The sequence below is a fragment of the Cupressus sempervirens genome, chromosome 3 (assembly GCF_028749045.1).
Source record: "Cupressus sempervirens isolate cs-2001-9-10 chromosome 3, ASM2874904v1, whole genome shotgun sequence".
Classification (NCBI taxonomy): Eukaryota; Viridiplantae; Streptophyta; class Pinopsida; order Cupressales; family Cupressaceae; genus Cupressus; species Cupressus sempervirens.
Window position 1 is genome coordinate 554,846,270 of NC_143120.1, and position 22,183 is coordinate 554,868,452.

General features: G+C 35.7%; 1 protein-coding gene across 2 annotated transcripts in view; it reads right to left on the minus strand.

Annotated features, from left to right (window-relative positions):
* Positions 1-22,183, minus strand: part of LOC149567622 (nucleoporin (DUF3414)) — a 337,999-nt gene that overhangs the window by 171,784 nt on the left and 144,032 nt on the right. For both annotated transcript variants that reach the window (XM_089820876.1, XM_089820877.1), the window contains exons 19-21: positions 17,156-17,304; positions 4,130-4,279; positions 3,903-4,025 (exon numbers count right to left, since the gene is read on the minus strand). In XM_089820876.1, coding sequence (XP_089677002.1) covers positions 3,903-4,025; positions 4,130-4,279; positions 17,156-17,304 — 422 coding nt within the window. The remainder of the gene's footprint in view (positions 1-3,902; positions 4,026-4,129; positions 4,280-17,155; positions 17,305-22,183) is intronic.

Consider the following 22,183-nt stretch of genomic DNA (forward strand, 5'->3'; position numbering starts at 1 on the left):
CCTGTTTCGTCGTCCCCTCGTCCCCCAGGTCGATGTAACTATGAAATTTTAAAGTTACAAAGTTAGACTAGTTAATGAGAATAGTGGCTTAGCTCCACATCAAGAGGGAAAGAAATACAATGCCAAATCTATTTTTCAATTAAAAGAACTTAGATAAGATACGCTACCATAATTTATTAATGTCCAAATAGAAACCACAAAAAGAGTATAAGGGACTAAAAGCATACAAGAAGGCAATTGCCAACAGTCGGAGCACCAAATGGTGTCCAGGGAAAGAACAAGCAATAAAGCAAAAGGACCAAAGAGGGAAAGACAAGAGGTCCTTCCTACGCAGGAAAAATTCTAGCACAGAAGGATATGGTACAGGCCAAGTGTTAGCCCCAAACTATCTCAAAATAACATTGGATTTTGAGCACGACCGTTGAGTGTAACCCTTCTGAGGTCTCACAGACCTAGTGTGACTAGAATAGGCGGGCCAATAGACTGCTTTGTAACCTACATCGGAGACACTGGTGAGAAAATGAAAGTGATAAGCAGATTTGATGTCTATCTTGAAGGGAATTGAAGCTACAAAGTGTGATCACAAACCGTGTGGCCTCCTTAAGGTAAAGTGTAAGACACCGCTAATTGGTGTATCTAAAAAAGATAAAAGGGTTCTAGACTCTCTGCACAAGCAACGAAACCACCCACGGATCTCGTAGTAAATGAGGCAACTAGAAAATGAAGTGTCTTTGTTTTTGTCTCTGCCGAAGTACAAAGGTGGCAGATCCAATTAGCTCTGTCAATACGATAGTCTATCTAGATGCGGAGCCTATGGGAACCAACTCTAAAGGAACCAAAATAAATACGCAGGGCACGACTCCAATGTTGAGCCAGGTAGAAAGGGTGCACAATAACCCCATCCTGAATAACCATACAGTGCTTAGCATAAAAGGCTATCCACGGACGGAGTCCCCCTGGGGGATTACTCCAACTAGTGATAATATATTGCCTATAAATGTCAAGTCTAACGTGCCCATTCAACCCCTGCTATGCGGGAAGGAGGTGAGCAAGAGCATCTGGTGAGAACTAAAACGAAGAAAGACAATCTATCTCAATCTCGATCAAACTCAGCAAAGCATAGGACTAGACATACCATCATCGAGCTTGCCATCTCGATCGGATCTGGCAATTGCTTGAGAAGAACAATAGGCTAGATAAGAGCATCTATGTAATGTCCCCTTTTTCTGGCACATTATAATTCAATGGTGCTAGCTCACTTCACCTAGGTTTCGGAGCGAGAAGGTTCTTCATCGGGTTTAGTTTGAGATTTGGCCTAGACATTTCCAGTTTCAGACCCATCAAAGCAGTTATGGCAAGTTGTCTGGATGCTTACTATTTTTAGTAAGTAAACAGAGCTCAGTATCCATGATATCTCAGTGTTGGGTTGGAAGCGTCTCACCAAGAGCTTTCCAACGAGCTATTGCACATGCTTATCTGAGTTCATTTGGTCAATTATTTTAATGCCTAACGATTATATAGTTTACTAGCTAAGTGACTTTAAAAGTTCATTTAACTTGTCACTTTATTTAGAAAGTACTATGTTCATTTAAGTGACTAAAGGACAAAAAGGTGCTTTATCCCAGATTGCTTAAAGATGCATGCGTCACATTGGGAAATGTGATAAAGGTACAATAGACTCTACATGGGAGGATATATAAAGAATATAATATTCAAAACAAATATTAAATTTGGGCGCTGGAAATAGTTGCTGGTTAATTCTTCTAGGATGCAAACCCTTGAAAAAATTTTGAAGGTTGGACACAAACCTAGCCTTCTTACAAGTTAATCTACATTTCCAATCTGACTGTTATTTCTGTTTATAAGATTGATTTTTTTCTGAATTGTTGCGTGTTATTGTATTGGTGATGTATAATACAGTGAGGTTGTTTGGCAACAATTTGTATTCACTTCTGGTTTGATGTGTACTTTCTGATTATTGGAGGAATAAACAAGTTTTTCTGGGTTTTCTTGTATGCACATTTGCTGGTTATAAAGTGGATTTAAGTTCTGGAATTTATATCAATACTGGTTTACTGTTCAGTTTAAAATTTGTAAGTTTTAAATCAAGGAATTCAATAAATATCCAAAAAGGGATATTACAATCCATGACAACCATGCACTGAATCCGTGAGCCCCTGAAGACGATGAAGAAATCTGACTAGATCAAATATAGCCTTGTACCTGACTGGATGGGCCCCAAACTCGGTCAGAATGACAATGTGAGTAGACTGATGACATTTGATGATGTGTCAAAGGACAAGGATATAGACTCTCTGGACTACAGCCGAAACGGATTCCAAGAGAGAGGGCCCTCGCACAAAAAATTCATAGAACATAGTCGGCTTGGTTAAGGAGTCCAGAAGGGACAAATTGGACATAGTGTCCTGAAAGTGATGTTTGAAGCACTGTTTCTCCAACATGGACAATGTGAGTAGACTAATGATATTTGATGATGTGTCAAAGGACAAGGATACAGACTCTCTGGACTACAGTCGAAACGGATTCCAAGAGAGAGGGCCCTTGCACAAAAAATTCATAGAACATAGTCGGCTTGGTTAAGGAATCTAGGAGGGGCAAATTGGACGTAGTGTCCTGAAAGTGATGTTTGAAGCACTGTTTCTCCAACATGGTCAAAGAACCTACCTCGTTATTGACCAAGTGTTGAATGGCAAGTTTCAAACTAAAACGAGGCCCAAAAACCTTTACCCTAAGCTAAGTGTAAGAGGATGCAATCTCGACCTCCAGACCCTGATAATAGAAGTGGAGATGGCAAGTCTTCAAGCAATTGAAGACCATCACTCGAGTCTTACGAAGACCATCACTCGAGTCTTACCTAGGTTCACAACTAGCTACCGAAAGTCACAAAAGCAAGCCAAACCATCATGGGGTCATTGAAGACACTTCAAAGAAAAGGCCAGAAGAAACACATCATCGGTGAATAGAAGAATGGAGTTCAAAACCTGGTGCAAATAGCAACTATCATTGAGAAGCGAAGTAAAGCCTCAAGCTTTTCAATGTATATGTCGAACAAGGTGGAAGAGAGGCCAAACCTTCTTCACCCTAAAGGTGCTCCGGATTGGATCAGAGAACCCCTATGGATGCGATTAGCAAACCACACATTTAATGGCATGAAAAGAAATTATAAGCCTAAATGTGGGTGGCTGGAGTCAAACAAATCAACATCAAAAAGTTAAAAGCATATTCTACAAAGAAAAATGGAATAAAGCATTAAGGCATAAACATCTAGATGACATACAACCTACCAGAGTTTTGAAGGTTATTAAAAGCCCAATGGAGAATAAATATCTCAACAGCAGACCAGCCTTTCAGGATTTTGCAAGTTGACAAAAATCCATAGAAGTCCACATTGTGGAATTCACCCTACCCAGGCCAAGATGTAATCTGAAAATATCTGGCATAGGATGATAAGAAGTAAAAGACCCTCCCTGCAAGGAAACGCAGCATGGTATAGAATGCAGCTGGTATCTTATGAAACTGCAACTTTAGAGACCACTTATATGAAAGGGTGAGTATAAAATTTACATAAACTCGATTAAAGGGGAAAAAAGAGAACGGTGCAAAGGAAACTGAATTTTGAAAATGAAGATTACAAGAAGCAAATGGAATACCATCACAAGGTTACTTGCCAATTCAGGAATTCCTACCTTTCTTGGGACAGAAAGCACATTTGGCGAAGCAGTAAGGATAGTCCAACAGATTATTCCAGACAAGAAATAATGTGTTTCTTATAAATTATAACAAAGAATTGATTATGTTCCACTACCAAAAATCATACTTAATACAAGGTATAAAAGTCTGCAAAATCAGTGAAAAATGAAAAATTAAATATAAAGACTCACTTTTGAGGAGCCCCCAAATGTGACATCAAGAAACACAAATCCAACTAGATCAAGAGCTGAATACATAGCCTGCTGCCGCCATTCAATCTCTTTGAGACTCACAAAGTGACTTGCGTATAATTCCTGAAAAATTATACAAGAAAATATGGACAGTTGATTGTTATCTTCTTACAAAAAAATTTATGTGCTCTAATAACAGAAATAAACTCCAAATCGTCAGAGAATACCTCCAAAAACTCTGCTCTTACACATAAAACTTGAAGAATAATATTGTGGATGGCAGTATCAAACAATAATATTTCCATCAAACTATGCTTCAGTTCAATTTGATGTGTATTCAACCTACTACCAATGCATACATGCATAAGATTGAACACCTGTAAACAAAATCAACAAAACGTTTTGTAATCATGATCATAAGAAAGTACATACTTCTTTAAAGTCAATTTAGAATATACTGGAACTTTAAGGCCAGAATCAAAAGAGTGTAATGCATCTTTAGAATTATATCCATATATATTACATTCTCTCTAGTAAAAAAGCCTTTCGTGCTAGTTCTCATTTATGAACTACATTTCTCAATTTAATTTGTTCAGAAATTTTACCAAAGCTAAGTCTGCAGCCACTGAGAAACTTTCTGTGAAAAAGGATCTCACAGATAAACAACTTGTTTACAAAGTAAACAGCATAAGAGCTCAAATCACTTGGAAATGGAATATTATTGTAAACAAAGAATGTAGCTATATATTTTTTAAAGTGCTTGACCAAAATGTAATAACCAAAACAACATTTACAGTGAGCCTGTAAGTTATTCTTTGCAAAAGGAAAATACGCATTATACCAAGTCGTATGCAAGATGTAGGCTCAAATGCTTATTTAGAATTTCTATACCAAAAACCTTAAGATCTGTAATCTATGTTGCTCCAAGTTTCTGGTAGGGGGACGACAGGTGTAGGAGGGACGTCTTTTGGGCAAGGGGATGAGAGTTAGCCAGTTTTGGGGGACAACAAGGGTTTGGCTATTACCAAACTAGGGAAAATTTATAAAATAAACAGAATCACAAATATACATATAATAGGATTGACAAGAAGAACATCATATACATCATACAACCCTAAAAATTTAAAACATGATAATAGAGTTCATGAGATTTAGTTATTTTTTATGGAGGTTAAGATGGCAAGCGTGGCAGATGCATGAAGCCCACGAGCATAACAGCCCAGAGAGGGCCTTACAAAGTAATTTTAGCTACTCGATATGATACGGTAGCACGAGCCTATGTGATGAAACCCCTTCAGCTAAAAGCCAAGCACTGATGCATATCCATTCTGCAAAATTAACTTGAGGGACGATCTCAGTCTCACTGCTTACAATACCAGAGCCTTGCACTCAACAAGATTTGATCCCTAGTGCGCTCATTTGAAGCCATTCAACTTCACCGGTAGACTAGGGGCCTAGGGACCCATACCCCAATAGAGATTTTTCATTTTTCATAACTGATATTTGATTTAATACAAGTTAATGGTTTTGATCTATCTTATCAATAGAAAATTAGTTTCTCAATGAACAGTCTTTCATTACAACACAAAAACATTCAGAAAAGCCAAAGAGGATACTGATTTTCTTTAATTTGAAAAGCAAATTATCAAGTATTTCATAAGAAAAGCTGGAGTATAATTTTAGGTTGAAAGTACAATTCTCCGGCAAATATCTCCACAGAAAAAGCACAGAAAAAAAATACACTCCCAAAGGCTACAGACTAATAATTTAATATCTTTATCTAATGGCCTGCCCTGTTTGCCACTAAATTTATTGGCATCAATTGCCTTAACTCAGTTCACTGACATTTAAACAAATAGTTTGCATGCTGAAGTAACCACCCCTAATATTTTTGTCTTTGGTGATGTAAAATTAGTATATAATGGTTTGCTGACACAATGGAATTGCGGGTAATAATCTGATTTGATTGTTTCCCATGCATCAGAAGAAAACATACATATATGGAAAGCAACGTAAACCCCATAGTGAAATATAAAGCTACAGGTGCTGCTGTTCATAAAATTAGATATTCAGTGCATTTCAAGTTGGTATTACAAGTAAACATTTGACAAGCAAAACTAAGCATAAAATAACTCCAGAAAGGTAACTCTACTCACTGTCTTAGGTCAAATACACCTCAAATCATTTCCAAATTGCTCATACAAATAGCTAATGGTCTGCACTGAAGTTTTCCTAGTTATCACCATTCATAACTAAAAGAAACAAAGCTCAAAATACTCAGTAATGAATCTCAAATAGTATGCAACAGAAAGCTTTAAGAAGAGTATACAAACCACAATGCCCAGAAATTCCCACAATCAGCTCCATGTGCCAGAGAAATCCCAGGTGCTTCATCCAAAAGAAGCGTTTTCAAATATAAATTCAAATATGCATAAAATCTCATTAAGACAAACAATCATGCAAATCACCAAGACACCCCAGAACTTGCTGCAATAACAATAACTCCCTGTGATAACAAGAAGAATGATTCCAATGATATGTCTACGGTTGTAGAATCAGCGGCAGTAATGGACAAGTAAAGCACCCTAGTTGTGTTTCCCAATCAGTACATCACTCCTGCAGGAAGTCCCGAACATGTATGGCAGATATGCATTGCAGTAAAACCAATGGAGTACTCAATCTTTGACAGCAGATCATACTTAGCCCTTGGCACTCCACTTTCAAGACCAAACCTTGAGATCACACCCCTCCTTGCAACTGTAATATAGAAGAAATAGAGATCTTAAGCAAGATGGTTTATCTTAAAAGAGCACTCAGAAATCCTCTTCACAAGAGGGAACGGCATATCACAAATAAGGGATTTCACCCTCACAGATCCTTGAAGAAAAACTCTCCAATATTTCATAAAAAATTATTTCACTCAGCATACATCAAAGTGACCTCTTGGAAATCTTTTATAGCATTCTTATAAAAGCTCATTCACTCATCTTACCGATGCGGATATGCAAAATCAATTTTCCCCCGTCACTTTTTCCTTTTCCTATTTTTTCGGGATTTTGTCTTTTCTCTTTTCTTCTAGCGATTTTTTCCCCTGCATTTCCCAAGGGCAGAAGAGGACAGCAAACATATCCTGAAGAAACATAACTCTGACTCTCTCGGCTTGATCAACAATTCTCTTTCATCTTATAGGTCAAATTTTTAAAGTTGTTTGAGAAAATTCAATATGGGATGATCAAGTCTGAAGTTGATTCTTCCCTACCTAGAACAGAATATCACAAATAAGGGATTTCACCCTCACAGATCCTTGAAGAACTCTCCAATATTTCATTAAAAATATTATTTCACTCAGCATACATAGAAGTGAGCTCTTGGAAATCTATTATAACGTTCTTATAATAGCTCATTCACTCATCTTACCAATGTCCGATATACAAAATCACTTTTCCCCCATCACTTTTTCCTTTCCCTATTTTTTTGAAATTTTGTCTTCTCTTTTTCTCTCAGGATTTTCCCCTGCATTTCCCAAGGGCAGAAGAGGACAGCAAACGTATCCTGAAGAAACATAACTCTGACACTCTTGGCTTGATCAACAATTCTCTTCCATCTTATAGATCAAACTTTTACACTTGTTTGAGAAAATTCGATATGAAATGCTCAAGTGTGAAGTCGATTCTTCCCTACCTAGAATTTATGAGACGTTTGGTTGTATACATAGTAGACCAGCCAATGAAAGCCTGTCTTTGTTGAGAAATAGAAACATCTTCCATTCATAGTCAACTTTTCTGTAGTGGGCACCCTAGAAAGCTGATAGGAATTTAGTCAAATAATTTGCATCCAACTTTTTATTTCTCTATTAAATGTTTAAACCTCTTTATGGCTCCGGACGTAAAATGTTTGTTTGTTTTTATGTCTTTGCATAGATTTGAAACCACATAACATGAACAAGAAGGAATTTATAACAATATGTAAACTGCAGATTAAACTACCGCTAAAATGATATTATTTTTCAAACTAATAAAATCAAATATATAGCAGACTTTTCAACTCACTAATTACTCCAGCATTATAACATAATGTTCCAGTAATGACTTCCCATCTTGCTGCTACAGTAACATGAATAGTGTCGTGCTACAGTGACGTGAATAGTGTCACACTACAGTAATGTGAATAGTGTTGCGTTACAATAATGTGAATAGTGTTGCGCTACAATGCTGCTACAGTATAATCTGTTTTCAATCAGTCCAAGACCCTCAAAAAATCATCCCTTTAGAATGGCATAAGCATCGGAAAAGAAGTGGGAATGATATGACCAAACACCCAATCTACCTGTAGCTGGAAATGCGCCCAATCTGCCTGATAATGAAGCTGATAGCAATGAATTCCAAAGGCCAAACCCCAAAGGAATGACATCTACAATGTCACAATAGAGGATAGACATCCTCTAATGCCAAGAACAGGTTTGCAACTCACACATCAATTTTCTTCTCATATTCAACCTATCGAATGAAGCCACTAACGCTCCCTTTTATTCTTTCTCCAAGGGTCGATTCAACTCTCATGAGCAATGTCGGATAAAAGATGTGCAATATTAAACATATTAAAATATTCACTCATGTCTCTCTTTAGGCGCCCCTTTTGATTTCCACACATTCTCATAAACTTTAATATTAAAGTAACACTTGTAAAAATTACAACTAAATTAAATGTTACTTTAATAATACTTCAAGCATAAAAATATATTAGTTATCGAACTCCAAACATCATGAGTGATAACTCATCGGAAAGCTCTCACCGAGGAGTATCAAATCCAATCACCAAAACTAGCATCCCCAATATCCTACTAACTTACTAAAAATGGTAAGTATGGCTGAGACTGAGTAAATCAACTCCGGTTTGGCCCAAACTGGAGATGAGTTGCCCAAAGTACTCTAGGATCCCTTTAAACCCTTCGTTACCCCTTGAGACCATGTAGAACTAGGCTAAAGCACACACACTTGGTCAACTGCTAAAGTGGGGACATTACATTTTCACCTCTCTCATATGATAGGGCAGTGATGTAATTATTATTTGTAGTTTTAGTATTTTTAGATATTACATTGGGCTACGAGGATCAGAAAGTAAGTGACTTCATTGGTTGCAAGGCTAAACAAGACAATCACTTAGTAACATTAGCAAAAGGCATACTGATTTATGTAAATATAGATAAAGTTACATCAGCTGTTTGCAGCTCTTGGAGAAGTATTCAATACACTTTCCTAGCTGAAGATTGGCTCATTCATAAATTCCTACCAATGTTGGTCATTGGTAGTAATTGTGGCTTCATTTGTAGTAAAGTTCTCAGTTGGTTAGATGATGTAGAGGTTTACAGCAGCAACATAATAAGTATTGACATGATGGATAGATAAGACAAGGCAAAGGCTTCAGATCCTGGTGTTGACATGTGTGATGCATTTCTTCAGTGGCATTCAATATATAAACAGGAGATATATAAAGACTGAGCATGAAGTTTACAAGAAAAAGGTGGTTGTCTAAACTGAAGGTTTACCACCAAGGACTGGGTATAGTTATTTTGGAGCAGCAGATATAACTCAGTGCCCAAATGATGAATGATGATTGGCTAGAAAGGGAAAGGCAAGCCAAGTTAATTGCCCAACAAGCCAAAATCAATCTTCAACTTGTTTATGATGTTCAGCATTCATTTGATGATACTACTTCTTCACCCTGTACGACAGATTTTTGTGGTGTGTGTTTTGGTTTGAGGCACTTCTAAATTGGGATTACAGCAGTGTGCTTCATAGTCTTGGGTCTTATCATGTTTACATTAGTTTAGAGCGATGCAGATTCAAAGAAGAGACACCAATCTTTCCTTGGGTTCCAGTAATTAAATGGTGTACTTGATCCTAATCAAATTTAATTTTGTTGATTCCTTGCAGCAAGCAATCTCAGGGTGGGAAGAGTTGTAATGTCCCTGATATGGAGCCTAGGTTTTAATAAGGATATAAAATTATTAATAATTTAATTAAATAAGAGGCCAAAAAGCCGAAGTAGCAGCAAATTATTTTAATTATTCACCATGAACCACAACCATAAGTTCCTATTTTTCAGTCATAGGTGTGGGGCCACTTTAAGTTATAAATATTTTTATTTGGTGAATTATTCATGGAAAGATTTCTATTAAATAGTAATCTTAGTGTTTAAGACAAGTCGCTTAAAAGCCAGAATTTATGGAGGAATTCGCTGCTTTACGGATGGAGCCTTTTTGAAGGGGGTCGATGGCAGGCAATTGGAAGGGGATTATTATGCATCTTGACATTTTACAGTAGCTTCTTTGCAACTAACATCTCAGTATTTACAGGACGAAGCCTGTGGAAAACTATAGAGTTTGGACACTGCCCTGCGCTCTCATAAGTCTCCACTCAACCATTCAGTGGAAAACAGTGTGATCTGCAATCTGATGACAATTATTGATCTGTTCACACAGGATTTCCAGTGTTCATTTCAGCAGTTATTGGTTTGTCTAAATATCTTAGAGGGCAGTGATTTTATATTCAGCAGGAGAACGACACATACAGAAGGAATTGTAGCTGGCGTCCATAGTCTGATATTCAGCACAGCCACAAGAAAAATCAATGACAGTACATGTCAAGTTTGCAATCAATCCCTGTACTTTGTTTACTGAAACCAATATTTAAATTACCAAGTTTTCAATTCATAAATAATTTGCAGTACATTAAAAATTCAATATTAGTTGTTGCAAACAATTAAATGGTAATGTTTAGAATCAAGGATTGTTACGAAAATTTTGAAGAAACTTTCTTGTTGGTCACGAAAGGATGATTTCATGCTTCCTTTATTATTAATTCTAAAATGAGATGTGAAGTTCAATGCTTCCATGAATGGATTGATTGCTCTTCTTGATAGTTCAATGATATTTGAATGAGATGTGAAGTTCGATGCTTCCATGAATGGATTGATTGCTCTTCTTGATAGTCCAATGATTTTTGAACGATTAATATAGACTGATTGAATTGGCTGAAGAATATCTTTTAGGTTTAATTGCTTGATTCTCAATTGATGTTTGACAGATGATTTTGAATGATTTCTTATGATTTCATGATTTGATGTATTAGTGAATGATGATTGAATGAATGTGTAATTCATCGAGTGATGAGTGAAGATTTTGTGAATGTTGATTTGATGTATTGGTGAGTGATAATAGATAAGTGGTCTTTGAATGTTTGGAACAATGAAAGGATCACCTTGTTTCATTAGAACATAGCAACCATTTTACATTACTGCCCTTGAGAACAATATATTAATCTTCATTAGATGTCCTCCTCAATTGAAACCTTCTCTTAATATCTTCAAATGTGATGGAAAGTCGAACCTTTTCATCATGTCTGCCCCTTGCAATGGTCACAGCCATTCACAATTGCCACCCTTCACGAGTGTCACAACGCTTGATCATTTCGGCCCTTTGGGAGAGTCACAACCTTTCAAAATTACCACATTTTGAGAGAGTCACAACCTTTCGTCAGTTCTGCCATTTGTAAGGGCGCCACCTATCATAATTACAACAATTTGAAAGGGTCGCAACCCTCCATCATTGCTGCCCTTTGAAGGAGTCACTTCTTATTTTTTTCGCACCCCTTTACTCTTCAATTAAACCATACTTAATTTTTATCCTCAATACTTTCTTCCTTCCATCCTCCTCTCAAAGAGTGGTTCCTCCTTTATAACCCTCAAGGGAAACATAGACTCATAATCTTTTCAAAGAATATATCTCTATATATAGATCCATCCTTCCTGACTTAAGTTGTGTTTCTAACATAATTCCAAATCTGATTTTTTATTATCTGCTAAATATGAATGGGTGCTTTATTTTTCTCAAAGCAATTAAATTTCAGAACTCTCTTGTCTGATCAATCCTCTTTTACTTAATGCCTTCCCAATTGATTTATCATCCCTTTTATATCCTTGAAGGAAAGCGGGTCACAACTTTTACCTCATACCTTTCGGTCATTCATTGAATGAAGCTAGATTTTAATTATGTTGTATATTTTAATTATATTCTTTACCTTTTATTTAAAAAAATTATTATCTTGTATATTTTAAGTATATTATTATATTTCTTAGTTACCTGATGCTCTTGCTGACTGCCTGGGTGTGGATGCGGACGCAGAGTCTGATGTGCGGCGAAGCTCACAGGGTGCATTACAGCTCCCTGTGGATGCACTTGGGGAGCTGTAATGCTCCGTGTGAGATAAAATAGGCTAAAAGTATAATTTAGTGTTAAATGGACCTTCAATCAATAATGATTTAAGAGTACCAGACCCAAGTTACCAAGTATTATTTTGAAACTACAGGACTTTCAACTTCAAGAAATGTAGAAAGATATTTCGAGAAAGATCATCTTGCCCTTTGTATAAACAACCGTAACTAGTATGTGTTATTCAACAACATCAGTTGTTTGACAGTATGGTTCCTCCGAAGATTAAAAAAATTAGGGTGATGTAGAAAAGATAGCAAGGTATTTGATAAAAAAACTGAACCAGAATTGATTTCATGGAGCACATAGTTGTAAAGATATGTAGCAAAATTTGAAAGTGCCAAAATATATTCACCTAGATAATTACATACAACTTGTTATAATTTCTGATATAATTTTTCAAAGAAATGAGAAAAATTTACAGGAAAGTGTTCGACACTCCCTCACAAATCACAAACATGATTAGAAATTCCATTAGAAATATTAGCTTAGTTGTGTATGCATATCTATATTAATAACATAGGTTGCATGGGTACCTTACCCCCCCCCCCGCACTCCCGGACCAAGATAAGTTCGAAGCGGTTCGAAGTTCGGGTCCGGTTCGATCAAGGTCCTCTTTTCTCAGACTTGGTTCAAACCCAGGCAAACCACCTCAAAAAAATCAACCCCAATTCAAACCGGCTGCTACAGATGGCATTTTAAGTGTTTTATTTGCAATTTTTAATAATTTTTTGGCGTCCATGTAACCTAAAAAGGTGTTATTAATTGGTATTGTGCCCTCTCATTGTCATTTTATGTTTCTAAATACGTTATTTTGTCTTAAAGGAGAGCACATAAGTTTTTGAGCAAGCATCTAGTTGTGCAAGGAGGAGTTTGAAGATTGATTTGTTGGTGTTCTTCCAAGTGTTTGTGCATCATTCATACACATTTGCAAACTTGCAATGGCTGAAAAGGTAAGATCTTATTCCATTTGCTATTGTTTTTGTTCTAGTTTTTTCATTTTTTCATTTCTCTTTCAATCTTCATATGTTCTTGAATCTTTTCTATTATTCCAAAATTTCTCATTTTCTTACACATAAATTATGAACATCTAATTTCTTGCCATAGGGAAAGGAATTTCATCTACCTCTTCACCAATAAGCAACACCGAACAAAGAATGGAACCCAACTCTGATTCTCCTCTATGGAAGTATGTAGACATTATAAAACCCCTTCCAAGAGGTGGTGCATTCCGTTGTAGATGTTGAGGATGTGGTGTAGAAAGAAATAGTTCTTATTATCGTGTGGTAGGTCATTTATGTAGTTATATTGGAAGAGGAGTCAAGAAATGCCCTAGCAAAAAAGGTGCCCCTATACCAAATCAAACTATGTTAAAATATATTAAAGAGCATGAAGCAGCAGAAGAGAGAGGATGCAGGACAACAGAACTCAGTAGCAATAAAAGTAAAAGAGCAAAAGGAATGCAGCCTCCCTTAGATGTTATAGTACAAGACCACCCCTTCTTCAGTACTGCAACGAACACTGACACTAAATCTGTCCCTGTTGTACACAAAAGAAAGGGGCCACTAAAACTACTTTTCAAAATAAGGGTCGGGAAATTGCTGAAATTAAGGTGGGAAGATGCATGTATGCAAATGGGTTGTCTTTTAATGTTGTTCACTCTCCATTTTGAAAGGACATGTTGAGGGGTGTCAATGAAGCTCCAAAAGGGTATTGTGGCCCCGGTTATGAGAAAGTGTGCACCACCTTGTTGGATGACGAGGTCCAACGGATTGAAAATCAATTGAAGCCCATAAGGGACTCAAGGGTTGAGACAGGGGTGACAACTGTTTCAGATGGCTGGAAGGATTCTAGGAACCATCCCTTGATAAATGTCCTTGCGGTGTCCCCTAAAGGGGCAATGTTTCTGAAAGCCGTAGATTGTGAGGGCAACGTAAAAGATGGGTCATTTATTGCTGATATCCTAATTGAGGCCATTGAACAAGTGGGTGCAAGAAACATTGTCCAAGTCCCAACGGACAACGCAAAGAATTGCAAAGCAGCAGGTTTGTTGGTTGAATCACAATATCAACATATCTTTTGGACACCTTGTCCAGTCCATTCACTCAATCTTATGCTACAACAGAATGGGAACCAAATTCAGTGGATCAAAACAATGTTTGAAGAGGATGAGGACATACAAATGTTTGTCACAAATCACCACATGACTCAATCTCTTTTCAGGAACTACTCAAAATTGGAGCTATTGAAGGTAAATAAACTTGAACTCAAGTTAGTTATTTCATTTTTAATATTTGACAATTTCTGATTTTTCATATTTTACTTGTGCAATTGCCAATGTGTATACTTTTCTTAGTTTTGTAAAATATGTATCTAATAGTTGTTGTTTTTTGCTCTAATTTATGTCACAGGTTGCTGAGACCCGTTTTGCATCGCAAATAATCATCTTAAGACGACTTGTGCAAGTTAAAGATGCACTTCAAGGTATGGTAATCAGCCACAATTGGGGTGTATGGAAGCAAAAGAACACTGAAAGGGCAAACAAAATAAAGGATATGCTATTGGCTGAGTCATAGTGGGAACGTGTGGAATATCTCCTTAAGATCACCGAGCCCATTATGAGTATGCTCAGGTAGACTGACATGGATAGGCCTTGCCTTGGAGAGATCTATGATAGCATAGACTCAATGATTGAGAAGATCAGGCAAGTTATAAATGAGGAGGAGCAAGATCTGCAAAAGACCTTTTTCAAACAAGTGCAAAAAATTATTAATGAAAGATGGAACGACATGACTACTCCATTACATTTGCTTGCCTATGCCTTGACCCCCAAATAGTAAAGCTCACAATATTGTGATCTACCAGGAAGGTTGCCACCATATAGAGATATGGAAGTGTCTGACGGGTACCAAGCAGCATTTAGACGAATATTTCCTGATGATGATATGAGAGATGTAATCATGGATGAGTTCAAAGAGTTTGTCAATGCTAGAGGTCTAAATAATGATGCTCTTCGTCATCAGTTCAAGAAGGATGCTCATGGTTGGTGGTACCTCCATGGCCAAAAATTCGAAACATTGCAGCCCCTTGCAATAAAAGTTATATCACAAGTAAGTTTTATTTTTAAAAAATTAGCTCACTTTATCTTCAAAAGAATCATGACTAGAGAGTGATTTTAAATTTTTTATAAGATTGAATGAATTATTTTTTAATTGCTTACCCTATGTTGTCTTTATAGGTTGTTAGTTCTTCTACTTCAGAAAGCATTGGAGCACCTATTCTTTCACCCACTCGGTGAAGCCCAATGGGTTGCAATCAAAAAAAGCACAGAACCTGGTATTTGTGCATAACAACTTGCACCTTCTTTCACACAAGAGTCAAGAATACAAAGAAGGGGAGACAAAGAAGTGGGATGTAGATGCAGAGATTGCAGACTTGGATGCTTCCATTGTTGGGCTTACAATTGATGATTTTGATGACTTTGATGTCAATACCATTGTTGATTCTGTTGCTGATCCCATTGCCCTTAGTGCAAGTAATACCGAAGGTAGAGAAGAAGAAGATAAAGAAGAAGATGAAGAAGGAGAAGATGAATATGAAGAAGATGAAGATTGAAGAACTTAGAACTAAAAATTCTAAATTTTAATAGATTTTCATTCCATTAGTTAAACCATGAATGTGAAACAATGATACTTGAACTTGATGTTTTAAATGTTTTGAATCTTTGATGTTGAAGTTGATTGAACTATGTTACTATATGATGGTATGATCACTATGATATGTTACTGTTTATAGTGTTTTAAAGTTTTTGTTGTTCAAATGTGTTTATGCTATTATGCTACATTCTAATTTTAACTCATGCTTCATAAAAATGTATATATATATTCTAGTTTTTACATGTTTTTGTACTAACGAACCCAAACCCCTTTCCAAAATTTTGTCAAACTTGTGAACCAGTTCTCGAACTTCGAACTTGGAACCGAACCTGAACCAGCAACTTAGTTAATAACCTCATACCCCATTTTGACCTCATACCTATCTAAGGTTTGGATATTCAAAAAAGTAGTTGATAATAATTGTTTTATTCTATTAAAAGCCTTTGAAAAAGAACTTAGCTAGCAATTCCTCAAAATTTGCATTAACTAAAGAAATGAAGGTTTGAAGGTGTAATTTCTGTATTCGAGCTTCTGGGTAAGATTGTGTAAGATTTTTTAGCATCAACGTTTCGGATCATACTCTACGATCCGTCACCAGGATGTTATAGAGAGAGCTAAGAAAGTAGAAAAATCATAGGTTTAATAGGTTATAGGTGTAATTAATTCAAAGTTTAATAGACGATTTCTTACACTTGTATGCAGTAAGTGGACTTATTGGCATTTAATATTTATCTTGATCAACAATGAAGTATCATACTATAAAATGATTTAACTCTGTATATTTCTTGCATTTTTTTGTATATATATATATATATATATGTACACTTCTACCTGCATCTGCATCCACACACAAATCAATAACTTGGTTATTATTTATTACTAAAACCTATTTTAGACATTGCAATACTTACTTTCAATAACCGTGATGCTTTACTTATGTTGTAATTCGATGTGGATAGTGTTGTAGATCTTTTGATGTACCATATTTGTCAGGGTTGGATTTCAAAACAAGGTGTGATTATCCCCATATGAGACCAAGTGGTTCGAGCCTCTTGCTTGATTATACACAATGAGAATAGAATGTACCTTTGAATCAACTAAATAGCAAAACTATGGCAAAAATAAAAAGATGCTTTGGTAACAAAATAGTAAATGTACTACACTACAAATATTACTAGTACGTAAATATGTAACTAAAAAAGGAAACAGATTTATACTCTATGAACAGTAGATATGTTTCCAGTTCATTATTACAAATAATGATATATCGAATTTCCTTCAATTACAATTATACATGATGGAAATGAACACCAGGGACTGAAATAAACCTTTGACAATATCTCCCATGGTTCATGTTTAAACTTGTACTTCCAAGATCCATAGTTAACAAGAATGTATCGCACTGTATAGATGACCAAGGTGAACACTGAATCTGCTTGCACTCCTTTTGTAATAATTGATTTAAAGAGATCCAAAACTGCAAAAACAACAAGAGAAAGCATGTAATTATTCATTCTTTATCGAAAAGAACAGAAAACTTTACTATCATATGAAATACAATTAAATATTATGTTTATAAAAACAAATAATCAATGAAAATGCAAAAACTTTCTACGAAAAATTATCATCTCACATATAACTACAACAGAAAAGCTAACAATGTATCTATTTGAGTATGTCCATAGCATTCTATTCATATCAAAAGTGAAAGCACATATGTCAAGCATGTCATGTATGTGTGGACTGAGGGAGTGAAGGACGGAGGGATGGAGGGAAGCGCAGAGAGAGAGAGAGAGAGATTAAATTTATGACCACAAATGACCAAGAACAAAAAGCAGCTGGAACATAATACCATACAATAGTGAATTGCTACAGGAAAATAGGACATCAATTTTATTGATGCTTCTATCTATATCAAAACTTTGCACTCATACAAGCCTACACCAACAATTCAAAATCTCAAGCATTGGACATAACTTGCAAAATCACCTACTATGCCTAGCTTAACAAGCCTGTGCAACTTTTTAAACTAGTGGGGTTATGTTCACCAGCCCGCTCAAGCACGAAATCTATCAAGTCATTTTTCATTTTTATAACTTAAAAACTCTAACCCAGTCTTTAAAATAAATGCATCACCCAAAAAGGGAGCTTATGTTCTGAAAAAGATCGAATAAGTCTAAAAAGTGGCTGTTAGAATGTGAGATTGATGGTTGCATTAATGTCAATATCTTTCCCTCAGCCTCTGGTGTGTTGGTGGATGTGTACCGGCAGCTTGGCGTACTAGTTGGTTGCATATTGATTATCGTTCACCAATATCCTGTGAATCAGATGATGTGTTTTCCCGTTGGTTTATCATTTCTTGTCTTACCATTCTGCGGCTTGTGGTCGTATGCATCATTTTTCGTGGATCATTTTTAGAGTCAGTCCTTTGTGATGCGTGTGGTTTCGACTTGGCTCCCAACAGCTCTTTTACTAGCATGTGCATCATAACATTGGCACCAGAGGTCATTGTGGAGTGTTGAAGTGCATGAGGATCATTGTATTGCTCGTGTGTCCTATCTCAAATCTGTTTTAGCTGACAGAACTGTGTTGTGCATCTACTATAAAGTATCATTTCAAGTGGGATGTATGCAAGTTCATGAATTCAAGTTCGTGTATACAATTCATGTGATCTTGTAACTTATATGAGAGCTATATGAGATGCAAATGCGAATTTACTCGATTAGCTGATTCCAGGATGTGCAGATAGTAGTAGACTGGAATTGCAAAAGCTCAGCTACTATATTTTATAGTGATTCCTACTTCATCTATCATGTATTGGTTATAAGCCTGCTGGCAGTGAGCCTTATCCTATTGGTAGTGAGCCTTATTCTATCTGCAATCAACCTTATTGTATCTATGGGACGCAACCACTCCAAAAGTGAAGCTTATCGACATTACCCCTTCATGTCGCAGTGAGCATTTCAGGCAGTCAACCTTGTAAAAATCTCCGTAGTGCCACCCTAACTGATGTTTTATATTTCATGAGAATTAGCTTCTTCAAACAATTGACTATCCACACGATACACTTACTTTATATTTCTCGTCAGCCAAGCATGATCTGATATGGAAGTCTCTAGCACACAAAACACAATTGGATGAAGAAATGAAAAAGTTACAAACTATATCATCTCGTGAGTTTTATGGTTGGCAACGTGCTCAATACTGTTGGTGTAATACCTTAAGACTGCATTATGAATTTCGATCTGTCATTGCACAAGCCTCTAATCTCATCTTACTATATCTATTTTCCACCCACTAGACCAGCTTTTCCATGTGCAAAAGGATTTATTCTTCAAGAAGATATATAGATTTCATAAAATTCCACACTGTCATTGAATTTCCAAGAATGCTTCTATACAGGAAAGCTAAGTTGCTGGTTCAGGTTCGGTTCCAAGTTCGCGGTTCGAGAACTAGTTCGTTGGTTCGACAAAATTTTGGAAAGGGGTTTGGGTTCGTTAGTACAAAAATATGTAAAAATTATATATATATATATATAAATATCTTTACGAAGCATGAGTTAGAATTAGAATGTAGCATAGTAGCATAAACACATTTGAACAACAAAAACTTTGAAACAGCATAAACAATAACATATGTGCTCTCCTTCAAGGCAAAATAACCTCAAAATAGATAAAGGGTTACACTCCTTTCAAAGGGATTATTGATGTTGTATTAAAGATGTAATTTCAGTTTATTAGGTGCTTGAATTGAAAAATTTGAGATGCGTTGACAAAGAGTTTATGATTGAATATAAATTATTTGTACTAAAATCAAGATGGTGGAATTATCAGAAATCAGAAACAACTTGTGATAATGGACTTGTCTCGGCAGAGGCATGTCAGTAGTTGACAAAAAGTAGGACATATTGTTCTGAACACTAAACATTCTGAGAGCCATTAGTGAAAAAGATAAAGAAATTGGTTTACATTATGATAATAACATTATAAACATTGGAGATTATGGAGTACTGATTTTGCATCTATCATTTCAGATCTCCACTAAAGTAGTTCGTTACAAACTTACCATCAACAAGATTAACATTCTATTTCCTGTATTTGGAAACTATTAGTAGTCTAGGTGAAAAGTGAGGTTTTGTTCTATTGCATTTACTTGTTTAAGTTTGCTGTCTGATTTTACTTGTGAGAGTGTTACAAATCACTCTCACACGATTCAAACTTTATTAGCTCTACTTTGTTGGTTCATTTCTTATTATGGCGATCATTAATCATTAATGCTACATATGAAACTTGATGCCCCAGCAATAGATCATACAATGTCAAACAATTCTCTTGTTCCTTGGCTGATATATATTTATATTTTAGAAACATCAGATGACAATGAGAGGGCACAAAACCAATTAATAACACCTTCTTAGGTTACATGGACGCCATAAAATAATCCAAAATTGCAAATAAATCAGTCAAGTTGACGTCTGTAGCTGCGAGTTCGACCTTGGTTCAAAATTTTATATGTGGTTCTTCCAGGTTCAAACCCTGGTTCGAACCAAATCAAACTAGGCCAGTAAAAACAAACCCAGGTCGAACCAAGTTCGAACCAGACCCGAATTTTGAACCGGTTTGAACCAGTTCGTGGTTCGGAGGGGGGGGGGGGGGGGGGAGGTACCCGTGCAACTTAGCAAGAAAGCAATTCCCATGAATGAACTTCATTTCCTGCAAATAAACTTCCCACTACTTGATCAAAGTTTAATTATTTAAATTTTAAATAATAGTTTATAATATTTACACTATTATCTAAATAATTAACATTATATTATTATTATTATTAGTTATTTAATAATATTTTATAAGTTTTGAACTAATATTAAAGAATTAATATTTTATTCCTTGCCTCATATTCGAGATTTTATTCAAGGGATATTTCAATCTGTTATACAACTAATATCATTTATATTATGATGTTATATCATTATGAGAACAAATATAACTGTCATCTTTGATATAGCAATTTGGTGTATGCAAAGATAATCTTTGATCAAAATATCCAATTTGCACTTCTACTAAATAGTATGATTAGGCAATCTGGATTATGCAACCAATGTGATTCGCAGTCATCCCTGATACGACAATGAGAAGTATGCTATAATACAGTCCTATCGCTTAAGCAATGGGGTTATTTTCAGCTCCTGATATATCTTTATGAATATGCAAATATGTATAGTTTCACTCATAGGGATTTAGAGCTACTTCTCATCTGTCTATATAAACTTGCAACAATGGTGTTCTCTTTAAATATACGAAATGTTTCTGCCAATAGTGATTGCTCACTTAAACAATCCAATAAGGATGTAAAGAGAATACCAAATCATCGATGAGTTTGAAGGAATAGATATGGTGTCCATTATATATCTTTCAATGGTAACATCTTCTGGAGACATGTCTTTGCACAACAGATCAATTCAAACTAGAGATCCGAGAATCACCGCAATTCAAGCGATCTTGGTGATTTGGCAATCCAAAACAAGGTAGGTGAGTTATGCTAACTTGGCTCACTAACTTGTCAATTTTTGCCCAAAAAACGACTTACTCGGCGATTAATCAAAAATTGCCCAAAATCGCCATAACTCATCTCCAGAAATCAGCCACGCGGCTAGGAAGGTTCGGGAGTTTAAAACAAAAAAGAACTCAACTTCTTTTAATTTATCTTTTTACATTTATTTTTGTTATAACCCTAAAAGGCCTTCTAAGTGCTTGGAATCAGAAGAAAAGAGGAAAGTGTTAGAGAGAGGAAGAAAAAAGAGAAACCATAGGTTTGCAACCAGCAAGTAAGAAGATCATCAATGACATCACAAAATCAAATTGGGAAGGCCCTAAGTTTGCATTGGGAGCATTAAGGAATCAATAGCAACACTCCTCAACTCATTTACAAGAGGTAAGTGTTAAACTTTGTAGATTTGTGTTGATTTTTATATTGTATGTTAATGTATTCTTCATTGTTTGTAAAACTTTTTTTTTTAAAAGTTGTAAATCTTGAATCTATTTTATTAAATTGCAAAGTGTAAAGTTGCAAATCCTACAAAGTTTTTAGAACAAATTTGCAAATATGTATTTACAATTTTCTTTAAAAAACGTACGGTTTCCTGATTTTTTTATTGGTTTAAACTTTATAACTTTGTAAAAACAAATTGAATTTTCTTATTGCAGCAGCCTTAACTTTCAATTTTCAAAATGCCTCCAAAGGATCCGGCTTGGAAATACATCGAGGAATTTCTTAGAAGACAAAAAACTCAAACAAAATGTTTTGTTTTGTAAAGATACAAATTTTGGTGGTATCTATAGATTCAAATACCATATTGT